The sequence below is a fragment of the Eublepharis macularius genome, chromosome 4, assembly GCF_028583425.1.
Source record: "Eublepharis macularius isolate TG4126 chromosome 4, MPM_Emac_v1.0, whole genome shotgun sequence".
In the NCBI taxonomy this organism is placed as follows: Eukaryota; Metazoa; Chordata; class Lepidosauria; order Squamata; family Eublepharidae; genus Eublepharis; species Eublepharis macularius.
Window position 1 is genome coordinate 11,051,308 of NC_072793.1, and position 13,646 is coordinate 11,064,953.

At 45.4% G+C, this 13,646-nt stretch overlaps 1 protein-coding gene across 2 annotated transcripts in view; it reads left to right on the forward strand.

Moving 5' to 3' along the window:
* The window catches only part of SLC39A5 (solute carrier family 39 member 5), a 39,984-nt gene extending 28,126 nt beyond the window's left edge, over nucleotides 1–11,858 (forward strand). For both annotated transcript variants that reach the window (XM_054977481.1, XM_054977480.1), the window contains exons 9-11: nucleotides 249–329; nucleotides 1,104–1,294; nucleotides 11,145–11,858. In XM_054977481.1, coding sequence (XP_054833456.1) covers nucleotides 249–329; nucleotides 1,104–1,294; nucleotides 11,145–11,297 — 425 coding nt within the window. In that variant the 3' untranslated portion in view covers nucleotides 11,298–11,858. The remainder of the gene's footprint in view (nucleotides 1–248; nucleotides 330–1,103; nucleotides 1,295–11,144) is intronic.
* Nucleotides 11,859–13,646: the final 1,788 nt, after the last annotated feature.

The following is a 13,646-nucleotide window of genomic DNA, read 5'->3' on the forward strand; positions in this document are numbered from 1 at the left end:
TCCCATCAAAACTTGAGGGAAGCTGATAAGTGTCCAACCTGTGCCTTTTGTCACTTGTGGTTCTGCTCTCATTTTCAGAAAAACCAGCCCAAGGTCTCTTTCACATAATCATAGGGCTAGAAGAGAACCCGAAAGCCGTCAAGTTGGACCATAATAAAGCAAGATTAATTTACATCATCCAGATTGCCAAAAATTGAACACACACTGACAGCATCAGGTTCACAATAATCTGGGCTTCTTTCCTTTAGGGGCTGCCTTCTCTGATGGAATCTCGAGTGGTTTAAGCACCACAGTGGCCGTATTCTGCCATGAATTGCCCCATGAGCTTGGTAAGTGAGAGAAATAGAAAAGAAACCAAGAAATCAGAATTCCGTGCAACATCCGTCACAATGTGTGTGTACACATTAAGGAAATTCCCTCAAATCCCATTTCTCATTCTTCCAGCAGATCAAACCCCCAACTTTTTTCTCTCCAGAATTTCCAACCATTTGGGCAACTTTTTACTGCTACGATTATTTCAAATCTTCCTATTTAATTTTTTTAACAATTTTAGGCTGTTTATTTCTGAAGCTACTGTTTGTGAGTCACCTTGAGTATGAATCTTTCTGCTGATTAAATAAAACAAAAAAATAATTTTAACCTGCTAAAATAGACTCCCCCAATTTACTTGCACCTGTCTCAGTATGGCTGCTGCTTGATCCCAGTAAGACCCGTGTGGGCGGAAACCTTTACGGGTACCCCAGCTGGCAAGGGCATAGCTGCACACACAGCAGCGTCTTGGTTATGCTGAGACAGGTCCATGTTGGGGGGAATCGGAGACGCAGGAAAACAAAGTTCTTTCTACCCGCTTTCTCCACCTCTTTCATTTTATAAACTTCTATCATTCCTCCCCTTTAGTCTTCTTTTTTCTAAACTGTGAATAGTCAAAAACTCTTCAGCCTCACCTGAAGGGTAATCCAGCATTTTAGTAATTTTGGTTGTTCTCTTCCGTGCTTTTCCTCGCTCTGTATTGCTTGGTTTTGAGAGGGGGTGGTGGTGGTGTTGTACTTCCAGGTCTTGACAGATGTGGCCCCAGTACGTCCAACATCCTTTTTTCTTTGCAGGGGACTGTGCTGTCCTGCTCCAGGCAGGCATGCCGCTCCGGCGAGTGCTGCTCTTCAACCTACTCTCTGCTTTCCTGGCCTACTGCGGCACAGTACTGGGGACACTTGTGAGCAAGAGCACTTCACAAGTCACCCCATGGATCTTTGCCATCACAGCTGGCGTGTTCTTGTATGTGGCTCTCGTGGACATGGTGAGGACCACTGCCCATTTCCAGATCCCCTTTGCAGAGGTGGCATGTCACAAAGTTCTAAATAATCCTTATGGCTTTACTATTTTTCTGTCTTGCTGTTCTTGGAGTAGCATTTTTGACATTACAATAATCATGTGAAACAATTTCAGTGAAGAAAGAGTGACCTGCCACCTCCTTAAGCAGAGAACAGAGTAAGGATTTCTCGGATTATAAGCACCACAGTGATCCTGTATTCATTCGCTGTGGTCTTTGTCAAACAGTTAAGTTTGCTTGCATGTAAAAGGCCACATGGGGTTAAACTATATGAAAAAGCCTTCAGGAGGGGGTGGGGTGGCTGCTGTGGGACACTAATGCAAGGAAGGTGGTGCCAAAGTGAGCAGGACCCGCAAAACTGTGAAACTTTTAATCAGCAAAGTGTGCAAATGCACTATAACTGCAATCCCCCCCCCCAAAGTACCATACCACGTTTGGGAAAGATTGCAGCAAAGCTGTTACCTGGAATGGTCTCCTTGCGAGTAATAGAGAGTGGGGAATTAGCGGCAAGGAAGATGGCTAAGCGAGAGGTGGTAACAATGGGATCTCCACCAATAATTTATGGGGTCCTATCCCAAGAATGCGCACGAAGCCAGTGTTCTTAATTAACGGGTAATTTTTATTCGAGGGACAAATGTATACACACACACAAGATTGCACGCAAACACACAAGAGGCCTAGGAAAAGCAGTGGTGAAGGTGGAATAGATTTGAGGGATTGCAAGGTGATAATTACCTATACGGAGAGCAGGGAAGTCCGTGGAGGGAGAGCTTCAAACGCCAGCGTTCTCAACCAGAAGAGTAAGAGGCTTGGAGCAACCCCAGGGGAGCAGCACTTCAGATCCAGTAAGTGTGCACACTTTGAATGGGGCCAGGGCACTACTCTTATAGGGTAAAACGTGCCCTGAGGTGGGATGGCCCACCTAGCTGTTAGAACAAAGACTCCAGCAGTCAATTCCTGGGAGTAACAAAAGGTTTGATTACCTTGACTGGTAGCTGCCGGGGCGTGTGAAAGAGAATACAAAATTTGTTCTGGCACTGCACAAAAGGGCAGTTTGTTAATGAAGTCCACTTGATGACTTTAGTTGGGGAATGTACCTTCTCAGGAACAAATTATAAATACTTATGAATGCCATTTGATTAGCTCCTCAATCAAGGACAGGAGATCTCATCACAGGAGGGAAAGGAATCTGTAAAGTGGAATGACTGTGAGACCTTTGTTGCTCTGGATTCCTTTAGGGGCTGGGGAGACTGTAAAACTAATCACTGTGAATCTCTCCGCATTTACATGAGGCATTTCATTCATGCCTCGATCTCCCAGGTGGGACTCAGCAACTGTTAGCTGGAATTCCACTGGCTGCAATCTAAACTGCCATTTTAAATCCAGGGACCTTGTGATTTTATATCACAGGTAGCCACGTTAAATGGCTATTAAAGATGGCGGAGGCTAGGCCAACGGCTTACAATTTGGGGGCAGGGGACATTGTCATGCAGATGCACCATCCCTCCCCCCAGCACTCCAGTTTAGGAATGAGATTGGGTCAAAACCTGCTTGTGGAAGCACCCTAATGCAGAAGCAGCGCTTTTGAACTACTGCGGCATTCCATTCATGCCTCGATCTCCCCGGCGGCACTCAGGAAGGAAGCTTTGATGCTCTGAAGAAGGAAGCTTTGACGCTCAAAAGCTTATACCCTGAGCATCTTGTTGGTCTCTTAATTCTAAGGTGCCACTGGACTCAAATCCTGATGCCCTCTTTTATAACAGGATTTCAGATAAGGTACCAATGGCTGACTCACCACACTAGTTACTCAACTTTTTGGCTTGTAGCACAAGGGCTCTGTGAACTCCTTGTCACACATCTACTCCCCAGAACCAGAATAAATTTCTGCAGCCGGTTTCTGCAAAGCGTGAATACTTTGCATATTTGTATACAGTTGCTTATGTTTTTATAGTTCTGCTTCAGTCATGTTTAAGTAGTTTGGATTTTTGTTTTTTCAAGGGAGTAGTAGATAGAGAGGAAAGGCATGGATGCGCTTGCAGGCTGTTCTTTACAAGCAAAAACCTAGTATTTTTATTTAATGAAAGTGGAGGCTGTCAGGGTGCCCAGTTCTTTATTTCAAAGGATACTCTACATTTTCACAGGTTTGAAAATGGACAGATCAACATACAAAACTGGACGGTAGAGGCTAACGTGTTAATTTTCTTTTTACATGCAATAGAACGTTGCATGGAGGATCCTATTTCAATTTGGGTTAATTTGTTTTTCATTGGCTCTGTTCCTGTGACTTTAGCAGCAGCTGGAAACAGAAATTAAGCAAGTGACATTTTCTCCAGCATTTTATCTCTAAGCCAGGAACTACTACAGCTGCTACATTTCTACAGGTTAGGTTTGTGTTAAGACCGCATTGTATTTATTGATCTTACATGCTACTTGATGGAGGCAGAATACAAACTATCTAATATTTTTTTAAAAAAATGTCTAGTGAAAAAAGGGGCGAGGGGAGCCAAACCTTAACTTCATCACAAAGGGTTATACTTGGTGAGACTTCCAAATGAGCTGAGAACCAGCACTGTTAGAGTGTCTTACAATGCCAGGGAAGCCCGATTCCGGTGTCCAGTCTGCCGTGAAATTCACTGGGTGGCCTTGGGTTGGTCAGTCACTCTCTCAGCATTATAGGGTTGTTGTTAGGATAAAATTGAGGGGAGAACTCTCCGCTTTTTGAAGAAAGGGCGGGAGAAAAGTGTGTAACAGCGTTGCACTTACCTGTAACCATTGTTTATCGAGTTACTCTGTGCAGACAGACATGGGACTGCATGCGCACAGGCCTGCCGACTGGAGAAGTTTTTATCGCTTCCATAAAGCTCCGCTAGGGGGCCGCTTCTCCCAGTCATGTCTCAGCCCATTTTCCTGCCTAAACGCTCATGTGACTATGTGGGAGGAACGACGCCTTCCCCTCAGTTCTTCTGAGCCTCTGCGATCCCATACTGGATCTTGCGCCAGAGAGTTCACAGTGGGGCAAGAGGGAGGGGATGGGTGCCTGCACAGAAGAACTTGATGAACAATGGTTACAGGTAAGTGCAACCCTGTTTTCATCTTCGTTCTTCTGTGTAGTCCCCCATGAGAGATTAACAAGCTACACACTCACAAGGAGGTGGGGTGAATCTCTCCAATACATAATAAACTTCGTATTTAAAAAGTTTGCAAATGTACAGGCAGGGCCGGCGCCAGAGTTTATGGCGCCCGCAGCCTCTGACTGCGTGATGACGTCACGTCATCACGCAGCGCAAGATGGATTGGGCGGCGCGTGGAACCTTCTCTGTGCTCTGCACGCCGCCCCAGCAGCTGCTCGCAGCTTCTGCACCCGGCTGGGGCATGTGGGGGCGGAGGAGCGCGCAGCCCCATGTCACCGCTGCTGCCACACGCCCCAGCTGGGCGCAGAAGCCCCGAGCCGCTGCTGGGGCGGTGCACAGAGGCTGCTCCGCGCACCGCCCCAGCAGCGGCTCGCGGCTTCTGTGACCGGCTGGGGCATGTGGGGGCGGAGGAGCGCGCAGCCCCATGTCACCGCTGCTGCCACGCGCCCCAGCTGGGCGCAGAAGCCCCGAGCCGCTGCTAGGGCGGCACACGGAGGCTGCGCCCGGCTGGGGCGTGTGGCGGCGGCGGCAGCACGGGGCTGGCTGGCTGGCGGCAGCAGTAGGTGCGGCCCAGTCATGCTAGCTTCGCTGCGCGCACCTCCGCCCCCGACACCCCCTCCGGCGCCCCTCCAGTGCCCTCGCGCCCAAGGCCACCACCTACCTGGCCTCCATGGGCGCGCCGGCCCTGTGTACAGGCAAAGCAGGAGATATGCCAATATATATTTGCAATGACTTAAAATTGTATAGTGTTTACTCTCCCTTTTCTTTCTTTCTCTTTTCAAACAAAGATTGCAATATTGCTCCAATTATTGCCACGTTCTATGTGGCATGAGCCTCTGATATGACCAGCCACTTATCTTGCAGATTCCTCTTTTTTTTTTTTTAACAAGGCATGCAAAACTGCCACGTTATGTGAAACTGATGTCTAAAGTGCAATGCCCACTGAAGGCACTCGATGGTGGTCAAGGAACTGCTTCACAAACGTAAAATGGAGGTTCCTCTTGCAGAAAACACTAAGGAGGTAGCCAGAGACCTGACAAAGCGAAACCCCCAAATGAAGGGGGGGGGCCTTAAGCAATATGTTGGTATGCCAACCGGATGGTATCTATCTATCCATTGGCTGGGCTGATGTCCATTCACTCTTGATTGGGCTCAAAAAACGCAGAAACAGATACAGATCTGAATGAACAACTCCCGTGTGTCCTGTATTGCAGGTTTCTTAAAATACAAGCAGGGAAATCTCCTAAAATAAATCAAAAAACAACAAAAAACCTAGTAGGAACTGGATGTCTGGACAGAGAACATTCCCGTTCCTGAAATTTTGCCAAATTTTGCTCAAAAGGCTGGTTCAGTCCTAAGCACTAGGGGCTTGGAGGATGCCAACGTAAGGTACAACCATACCAAGGACAGGGATCCCTGAGGGACCAAGGGTGTTTTTGGAAAACAAAACTTGAGCATCTTTTTAAAGAACTGCTGGGATTAGGACGAGAGGGCACAGGCTTGCTATTAATCAGAACGTGAACAGAGTCTAAGGTAGATAGGTTAACCCTACTAATCTGGGTAGCAAAAAAACCCCTGAGTTCAGGGTACATAGATACTCAAGTATAAAGAGTAAAGGACAACTCTTAGCCAAGTGCCCTTCCTACTCTGAAAGAAAAATTTCCATTTGGAGTCATAAAACACCCCAGTACTTGTATGGAGAAATGAGTGTATCATGCTGACAACTGCATGAAACCCAAAACATGAAGAAACAGCATTCCTAGTTGAATTAAGCTCAGTATCAGAGGAAGTGAGCTGTACCTCTGATTGGAAATGAGCAAGTAATCTAAGAACCCAATTTGCCTGGGCTACAATTTGAAATGTCCCTTTTAATAGGTAAATAAGTTTGCAGACTAAGGAAAAATTGACGGGATGCATAGAATAGGCAACTTGTTCATATGTGTAGGAATATGTCTCCAAAGAGAGGGGATTGCTGTCTGTTCTAGAACATCACTCGTGCCTTGGCCTTAACACTAGTTGTGAACTTGTTCACATCCGGAACTACCTGCTGCAGGAATGTTAGCTGCAAGTTGATATTGTTTACAACACAGTAAGGAGTGGAACTCAAGACGGTGCTCAAACCCTTCGGTCTGGTATTGTCTGAGCCCAGGATGTAGACACTGTATACGGAAATTCCATCAGGAAGTGCCCAACTGCAGAAGACCCTAGTCTGTGCCCATGGGTTAGCGATGCTGTGCGTTCCCACTTGTTGAGGTAACGATTGCCATGGTGTTGCCCATTTGGGCTTGAATATCTTTGCCCCAACGCATATCTGTGATGAAAACAAGAGCATAATGCATGGCTCTGAATTCCAGTGCAGAAATATGTAATATCCTTTCCTTCCTATATTCAGACCATTCATTCCTATATAATATCATCACAGTGTGCACCCCCAACTCTGCAATAAAGCACCCGTTATTGGGATAACGTGATGCTGTCTAGTACCAAAAGGTACACCCATGAAGAAATTAATGGTCTGATCATCACCCCTCAAAGGACCTGAGGATTTGTCTCCAGATAGACAAATTTTATGAATAGAGAAATATGAGGAATGACCTGCAAATTTCTCAGAAAATCACTTTTGCAAATTTACATATTTAGCATGGCAAGGGGTACTTTTGATGTGGTAGTTGTCATTAGTCTTGGCAATCCCTGTCTGCTCCAGACGATCTGGAGTCACTTGTCTTGAGTCCTGCCCAAGGGCAGAATGATCTTGGCACTCACGGCGTCCAACATTGCATCACCGTGGACAAGACCCTGGGTAGGCTCCCATTGTGACCTTTCCCCAAAATCACCAACTCTAGGTTCATAGTATACCACAAATACCACATCGGTTATCAATTAGTTCCAAAACCCATGCCGCAAAGGGCCAATCATTCAGGTACAGTAAAGAAAGAACAACCTAGAGTTGTGAGATGGGCTAAGCTGGTTCCTTGCAGTTGATGAACAATCTGGATGTTGTTAAGAAAACAAAAAGAACTGTGTACAGAATACCTGCCTTGGTATTTGAATCCCAACTAACGACATCCTTAGAGATATGGGAATAATCGTTCCCGAAGACCAGGGTAGGAACCCAGCAATTTACCTTCAAACGAGACGATAAAGAGGGGAATGCGACCATTCTATCCTTAATACTTTAAGTACAGCAAGCTGTCTGAAATCTGGTACAGGCTGAACTTTTCTCTTATGTATTAACAAAAACATGGGGAAGAAGTCACAATTAGAGTTCCTCGAATGGCCCCTTTGCCTTGAGGAACCAATTTTCTTTCTCTAATGCCAATGAGGAATTATTTGCAGCTGCAGCAAGTAATATGCATAGAGACTTTTTTAAAAACTCTTAAATCGTAGTCATTGTCCCTTAGGGCTAAGACCTGAAAACAAATGTCACTGATCATGATCAGTGAAATAGGTTGTCAAACCATTAAGAAGAACCTTAGGGTCCCTGTGATTGTGAGTGCTGCAATGATTTCAGGACTATACAGAACCCTTCTTCCCACCGGAGGTCATGGTGAACTGTAACCCTGATCAGTTGTGTTAGTGACCCCAAGAGAGTTCTTTTCTACTGAGAAATCCTCTCATCTATGTGAGAAAGAAGGGAAGCACCCAGAGTCCTCTATTCTAAACTTAGTCATGGGGAGGGGGGCAGTCCAAGAATCTAAGTCAGGGGCAACACCCCATCATTTCTGCCCTACTTCTGGTGATGCATCTACAGCGTGTCCGCCTGCTTCATCTACTGCATAGACAATGTTACAGTTGTGACCCTAGAGTTCCACACTGGGAGGTCAGTGATATAATATGACAGCCTCCCCTTGAGATATGGAAGGTAGTAATCTATAATGGTTTAATAATTAGTGACGTGCAGATTTAAAAACTGAGGCAGAATATTGGCTCTTGCCCAGTCCATCAAGTTTTCTTCCCTCAACGAGCAGGGGAGGGTATAGTATCGGGTGGTAAATTTGATGCATTAGTTCTGTAACCAGTGAAGGCAGTGCAGGCGTTCCACCAAGATGGAAACAGATCTCTGCTCCATATTGCCATCAGGAGACGGATCCTTCCTGGATCCGATCACAAAAGCAACTCATGGGACCTAAGATGACTTTTGTTTGTTTGCATGGGCTGGAAACTGAACCCGGTTCAACTGCTTGGAAGGTAGCTATGCTCACCACTACATCACCAACAAATTACTCGTATGAGAAGGCATCGTGTCGGTTCTGACTGTGGGTGTGGAGCCGACAGCCGACTCTGATCTCTCGGATCCGATGAGAAAAATTCTCAGATCTGAAAGTGGTGACGGGCATCTAGGAGGGTCCTGCAGCAGAGCGCAATTCTAATCTCTGTCTGCAGCTCTCTCTCGGGTTAACTAAAGCCAGCCTCCTTAACCTCAGTGCCTGTAGCTGATCTTCGGCTCCTATGAGCCTTGCATCAGGGTGATAGCATCTGGTTTTGAGGAAGCCTCAGTTCCGATGAGGTCATGGATCCGAGGGAGGTCTCAGATCCTAAGATCTTGACTCCAATCTTGGATCCGAAGGATGTCAACTCTGAGAAAGGCCTTTCAGAGCATGGTACATTTCACCATAGGCTCTGACCTCACTAATCCAGCCCAAGATGGGTGCTCCTTTATGGCAGGTGACTCAACAGCCAGAGTATCAGAGCTCGATGGATGCCCTTTAGTGGCAGATTACTTAACTGCCTGGGGTCACAGCTCCTTGAATGCCTCATTGAGGCAGATGCCTGAGGTCAGAGCTTCCCAAACGCCCATCAACGGCAGACGACTTAACTGTCTGGGGGTTGGAGCTTCCTGAATGCCCGTTAGTGGCAGGTGATTATGCTGCCTGGGGGTCGGAGCTTGTTGTATGCCGGTCAACAGCAGATGATTTTGCTGCCTGGGGCTGTAGCTTGCTGGATTATTTACGTCTCAGAGCTGAGCAGATGCTTCACCATGGCAGTTGACACAGCTGTCAACAGAACAGTGTCTGTCGGCATTATTCCTCAGTGTAGGCCATCTTAGCACCATATCCAGCATATTTCATGAAAACAATACACCCTGAGGTAATCTGAGGAGCTGCGGTTATGACATGCGAAAGTCGATTCAAAATCTCCTCAAAACACACAAGACATAAGGAGCGGTGAAGCTATTCCAAAATGTATTAATTTTCTCTTCAAATAAAATGTTTGATGCTAAAAATTAACGGAGCTCATGAGCAAGGTTCTTCTCATTGCGGCAGCTAAGAGAACTGAGGGGAAGGGGGGGGTTAATCCTCCCACATAGTCATGTGACCGTTGAGGCGGGAAAAACGGGCTGAGATGTGACTGGGAGAAGCAGCCCCCTTGTGGAGCTTTATGGAAGTGATAAAAACTTCTCTGGCCGGCAGGCCTGTGTGTGCGCAGTCCCATGGGGGACTGCACAGAAGAACGAAGATGAACAAGAGACGAGTGACGAGTCCCAAGACAGGGACTTTGAAATCATTGTGGTTTGATCAACCTTTGATAGGCAAGTGAGGAATGTTGTGGATTTACACAGTATTTTTTAAAAGAGCCTATAGCTGTTGTCACAGCTAGTCTTATCCATGAGGGTAAGATTATGTATTAACAAAGAGCAAATGGCTCGTGAGCCTCTAATGTTATTTAACATTTGATCATTGTCTACATGCAAGGAAACGGAAAGCAACATTAGTAATGTGAACTGGTTGATTTCCAAACAACATATGAAAGACAACACACACACACAACCCGCTTTGGCATTCTTTGCCCAGTTTCCTCTGCCTCTGGCCTCCAAAATGGCTCTCCTATGTCTATTCCATTCCTGTGTCGGCGAGGGGAAGATTCTTCTTCCATCCTCCTTTCTCAGCGTCAGCTAACTTCTTATGTGTAAAACCCTCTTCTTTCAAAACTTCAGCTGGGATGATCCATGTTGTTTTATTTTAGAAACCTTGTATTACACTTTTATTCCACCCTTCCTTCAAGGAGCCCAGAGCAACATACGTGGCTCCTCTTCCTCCAATTCTTCCCACAACTCTGTGAGGCAGTTAGGTGGAGAGAAATTCTCTATCCTAGCGTCGTCTAAGGAGTTTCAAGACAGAAGTCTGAACCCAGGCCCTACTTTCTAGTTCTCATCATATCACACAGGGTTATCTCCAGTTTTTGTTGTTCAATATTTCAATTTCTGTTCGCTCACACAGCTCACAGGGTTGCCTTAGACCCATTAATACATCTCAGCCCAACCCGTTTCATTGGGCTGTTATGAGGATAAATTAGAGGGAACATGCATGCTGCTTGCCTTGATCTTCTTAAAGGATGGGTGAGTTTACATTGTTAACTAAAGCCTAAAAGCACTTCAACACTGTAGGAGTTTCTTCTTATAGGTTCAGGCTAAACATTGTGGAACGAGGAGGAGCATCTACTCCATGCAGCAGAAAGGGTAAGAGTAGCTGCTTCAGACAAAAGGGAAAAGAAACGCCCCAAGTGCAGTTTGAGGCCTCTGCTACTAAATTGCTCAAGGACTCAGGTAGCCAAAGGTTGTGATGCGATTAAGATAACTGCACCGCCTGCTTGTTATTGCTTTCAAGGACAAGAGTCTCCTTTAACTGCAGGCAGTTTTATTGTGGCTCCTGGGAAGATTAACAGGGTGTTTTTTTGCTTCTCTTTAGCTGCCTGAGATGCTGCAGAGGAGTTCTTCCAGTGGTAAGAGAGGCTCCTTCATACACTTTGTCCTCCAAAACTTGGGCTTCCTTCTGGGAGGAGCACTTATGCTCTGCATCGCCATCTTTGAAGGCCAGATCAGTTTCCACATGGACGGCTAGCACTTTTTCAGCATGCTACACCCAACGCCAAGGAATGCAGCGCAAGCCCACTTCAATTATAACCATCTCCTTTCCATAGCATTCTGAGGAGTAATGGAACTGACTATATTCTCCCAAGAGAATGCCCATTTTAGGGGGAAATTTAAGAGGGAGATCGGTAGCAACACGTGTTTTACTTGCTTCCCTATTCCTGCATTTGACAACAAACCAACTGTATCCTCTCCAAGGAGGCAAGTTGTTACCTTCAGTCCCTGTATTTTATAAAGGAGGAACAGCAACAAATGGCTTGATGCACAAACTTATGTGCCCTCTCACAGTGCGATGCAGGAGGAGGAGTTATTTAAAAGACAGCAGCTATCTTGTGGAGCAGCTCAGTTTTAATATAAATTGTAGAATTCCATTGCACTTTAAAAGGCTTTTAACAGAAGCTACTTTGAAAAGATGCAAAGAATGCGTCTGCAGCATGGTTGTGTTCTATAAGCCATCCATATCATGAATGCAGTTTTGAAATTTGTTTGCATTTAACTAAGTATATTAATAAAGAGGATTATGGTTTTAAAACACTTCCAAGTGGACCCTCATTTCAGGCATAGCTGTAGCTGAAACAACTACTCCCCCTCCCCCTTTTCACATACAGCCATATCTGCTCCCCACCCCGCAGCATGAAAAAAATTGAGATTCCTCAAATGGAAGGAGGGTGCAGCAGAATTCACTCTTATCTTAGGCCAGAAAAAAAATGGGAAAATGACAGTAGGCACAAGCAGCTGGGCCTGTTTTAAGTTCCCCACTGTAAGGATCTGAATGAGACCTTCTTTTGTAAGGGTGCCAGGGAAGCCATACTGCACTCCAACAGTCTCTGTGATGGGTCTCATAGCTTAGCCTCATTGGTCGCAAGACATTCTCGACCACACTTTTTGAAAAAAAAGTTCTGGGATTCACTTCCCTTCAGCACATGCAGAGATTAGGTGCAGTTCAGGGCCGAACCACCTAATTTAGTCAAATTTAGAGCAAGACTCACAAATGTCAGCAACTAATTTTTAACATGCTTTGAACTGAACAAGACACTCTGTACTCATTTACCTCAAGGACAAAGGGAAAGGCATTCTTTAACTGGCAAAGTCTTCCCCTTATTGCTCCTCAGGCTGGTTATTAGCGCTGGCCTGTGGCAGAGAACACCTGAGCGTAAACAAGGAGGCGATCCCTCTTATGGTTCACACAGGAGAGGAGAGGGGCGCCTCATACAGTATTAAAGTGAGCCGCTGCCAATAAGCAAAGATTAGTGTCTTCCAAAGTGCTGTTTACACTAAAATGGAGAGGCTGAAGACTTTGACTCTGTCTCGAGTTATGTGGGAGAAAGCAGATTAAGACAGCTACTGTGGTGTGGTGGTTAAGAGTGTTGGACTGAGACACCTGGGTTCAAACTCCCATTCTGCCATGAAACTAGATGGGTGGCGATGACCTTAGAACAGGACTCTCAGCCTAACCTACCTCACAAGAGTTGTTATGATAAAATTAGAATCATGCACATCACCTTGGAAGGAGGGTAGGATACACATGTACTAGATGGAGTGTAGAAATATTTGGGATTGGGGGTTATGCTGAGGGCTAAATTAATGCCCCAGGAAAGCAACCTGAGAAAATCTACTTGTGAGACAAACCCTCAGGGAAAAGGAATGCTCTTCAATTGCCTCTTAATGCGTTTTTTTTATCCAAGTAGGAGCCACTTCACCTCTTCCCCAGAGTACCTCAATATACCACAGAGGAAAAGGATCCTCTCTAGAAACGAATATATTTATGTTATCAAAGGTAAACCAATACAGATTTCCCTATAGGAATTGTTCTTTCATTATTTACCTTGGTTTATGTGAACAAAGTCAGAGTTTGTGTGGAATAGGTAACCATAAGTAGATATTTATATAAGTAGTTCTAACCTATGATCATTTGTTTCCTCTGTCCATTTAACATGCCCAGCATTATGATGCCCTTAGCTTATTTAGAACCTTCTTCCTCCCCATTCAAGAAATTAAAGGAAGTAAAGAAAGGGCCATCTCCACAGACACATATTTAAGCAATGTGGCTCAGCTCATCTGCCAAGTGCAGTTTACAAAAACAGAGGATTAAAATACCTATGAATGAAAATCAAGAAATGCTGAAAACCATGACTAGATCATGCTCCCATGCTTAACAGACTAATCTTTCTGAAAAGGACACAGAGGTTAAATAGGAAAACAGCAAAGAGTCCTGTAGCACCTTTAAGACTAACCAACTTTATAGTAGCATAAGCTTTCGAGAGCCACAGCTCTCTTCGTCAGCTGTATCATCAGATGCAGCTGTGGCTCTCAAAAGCTT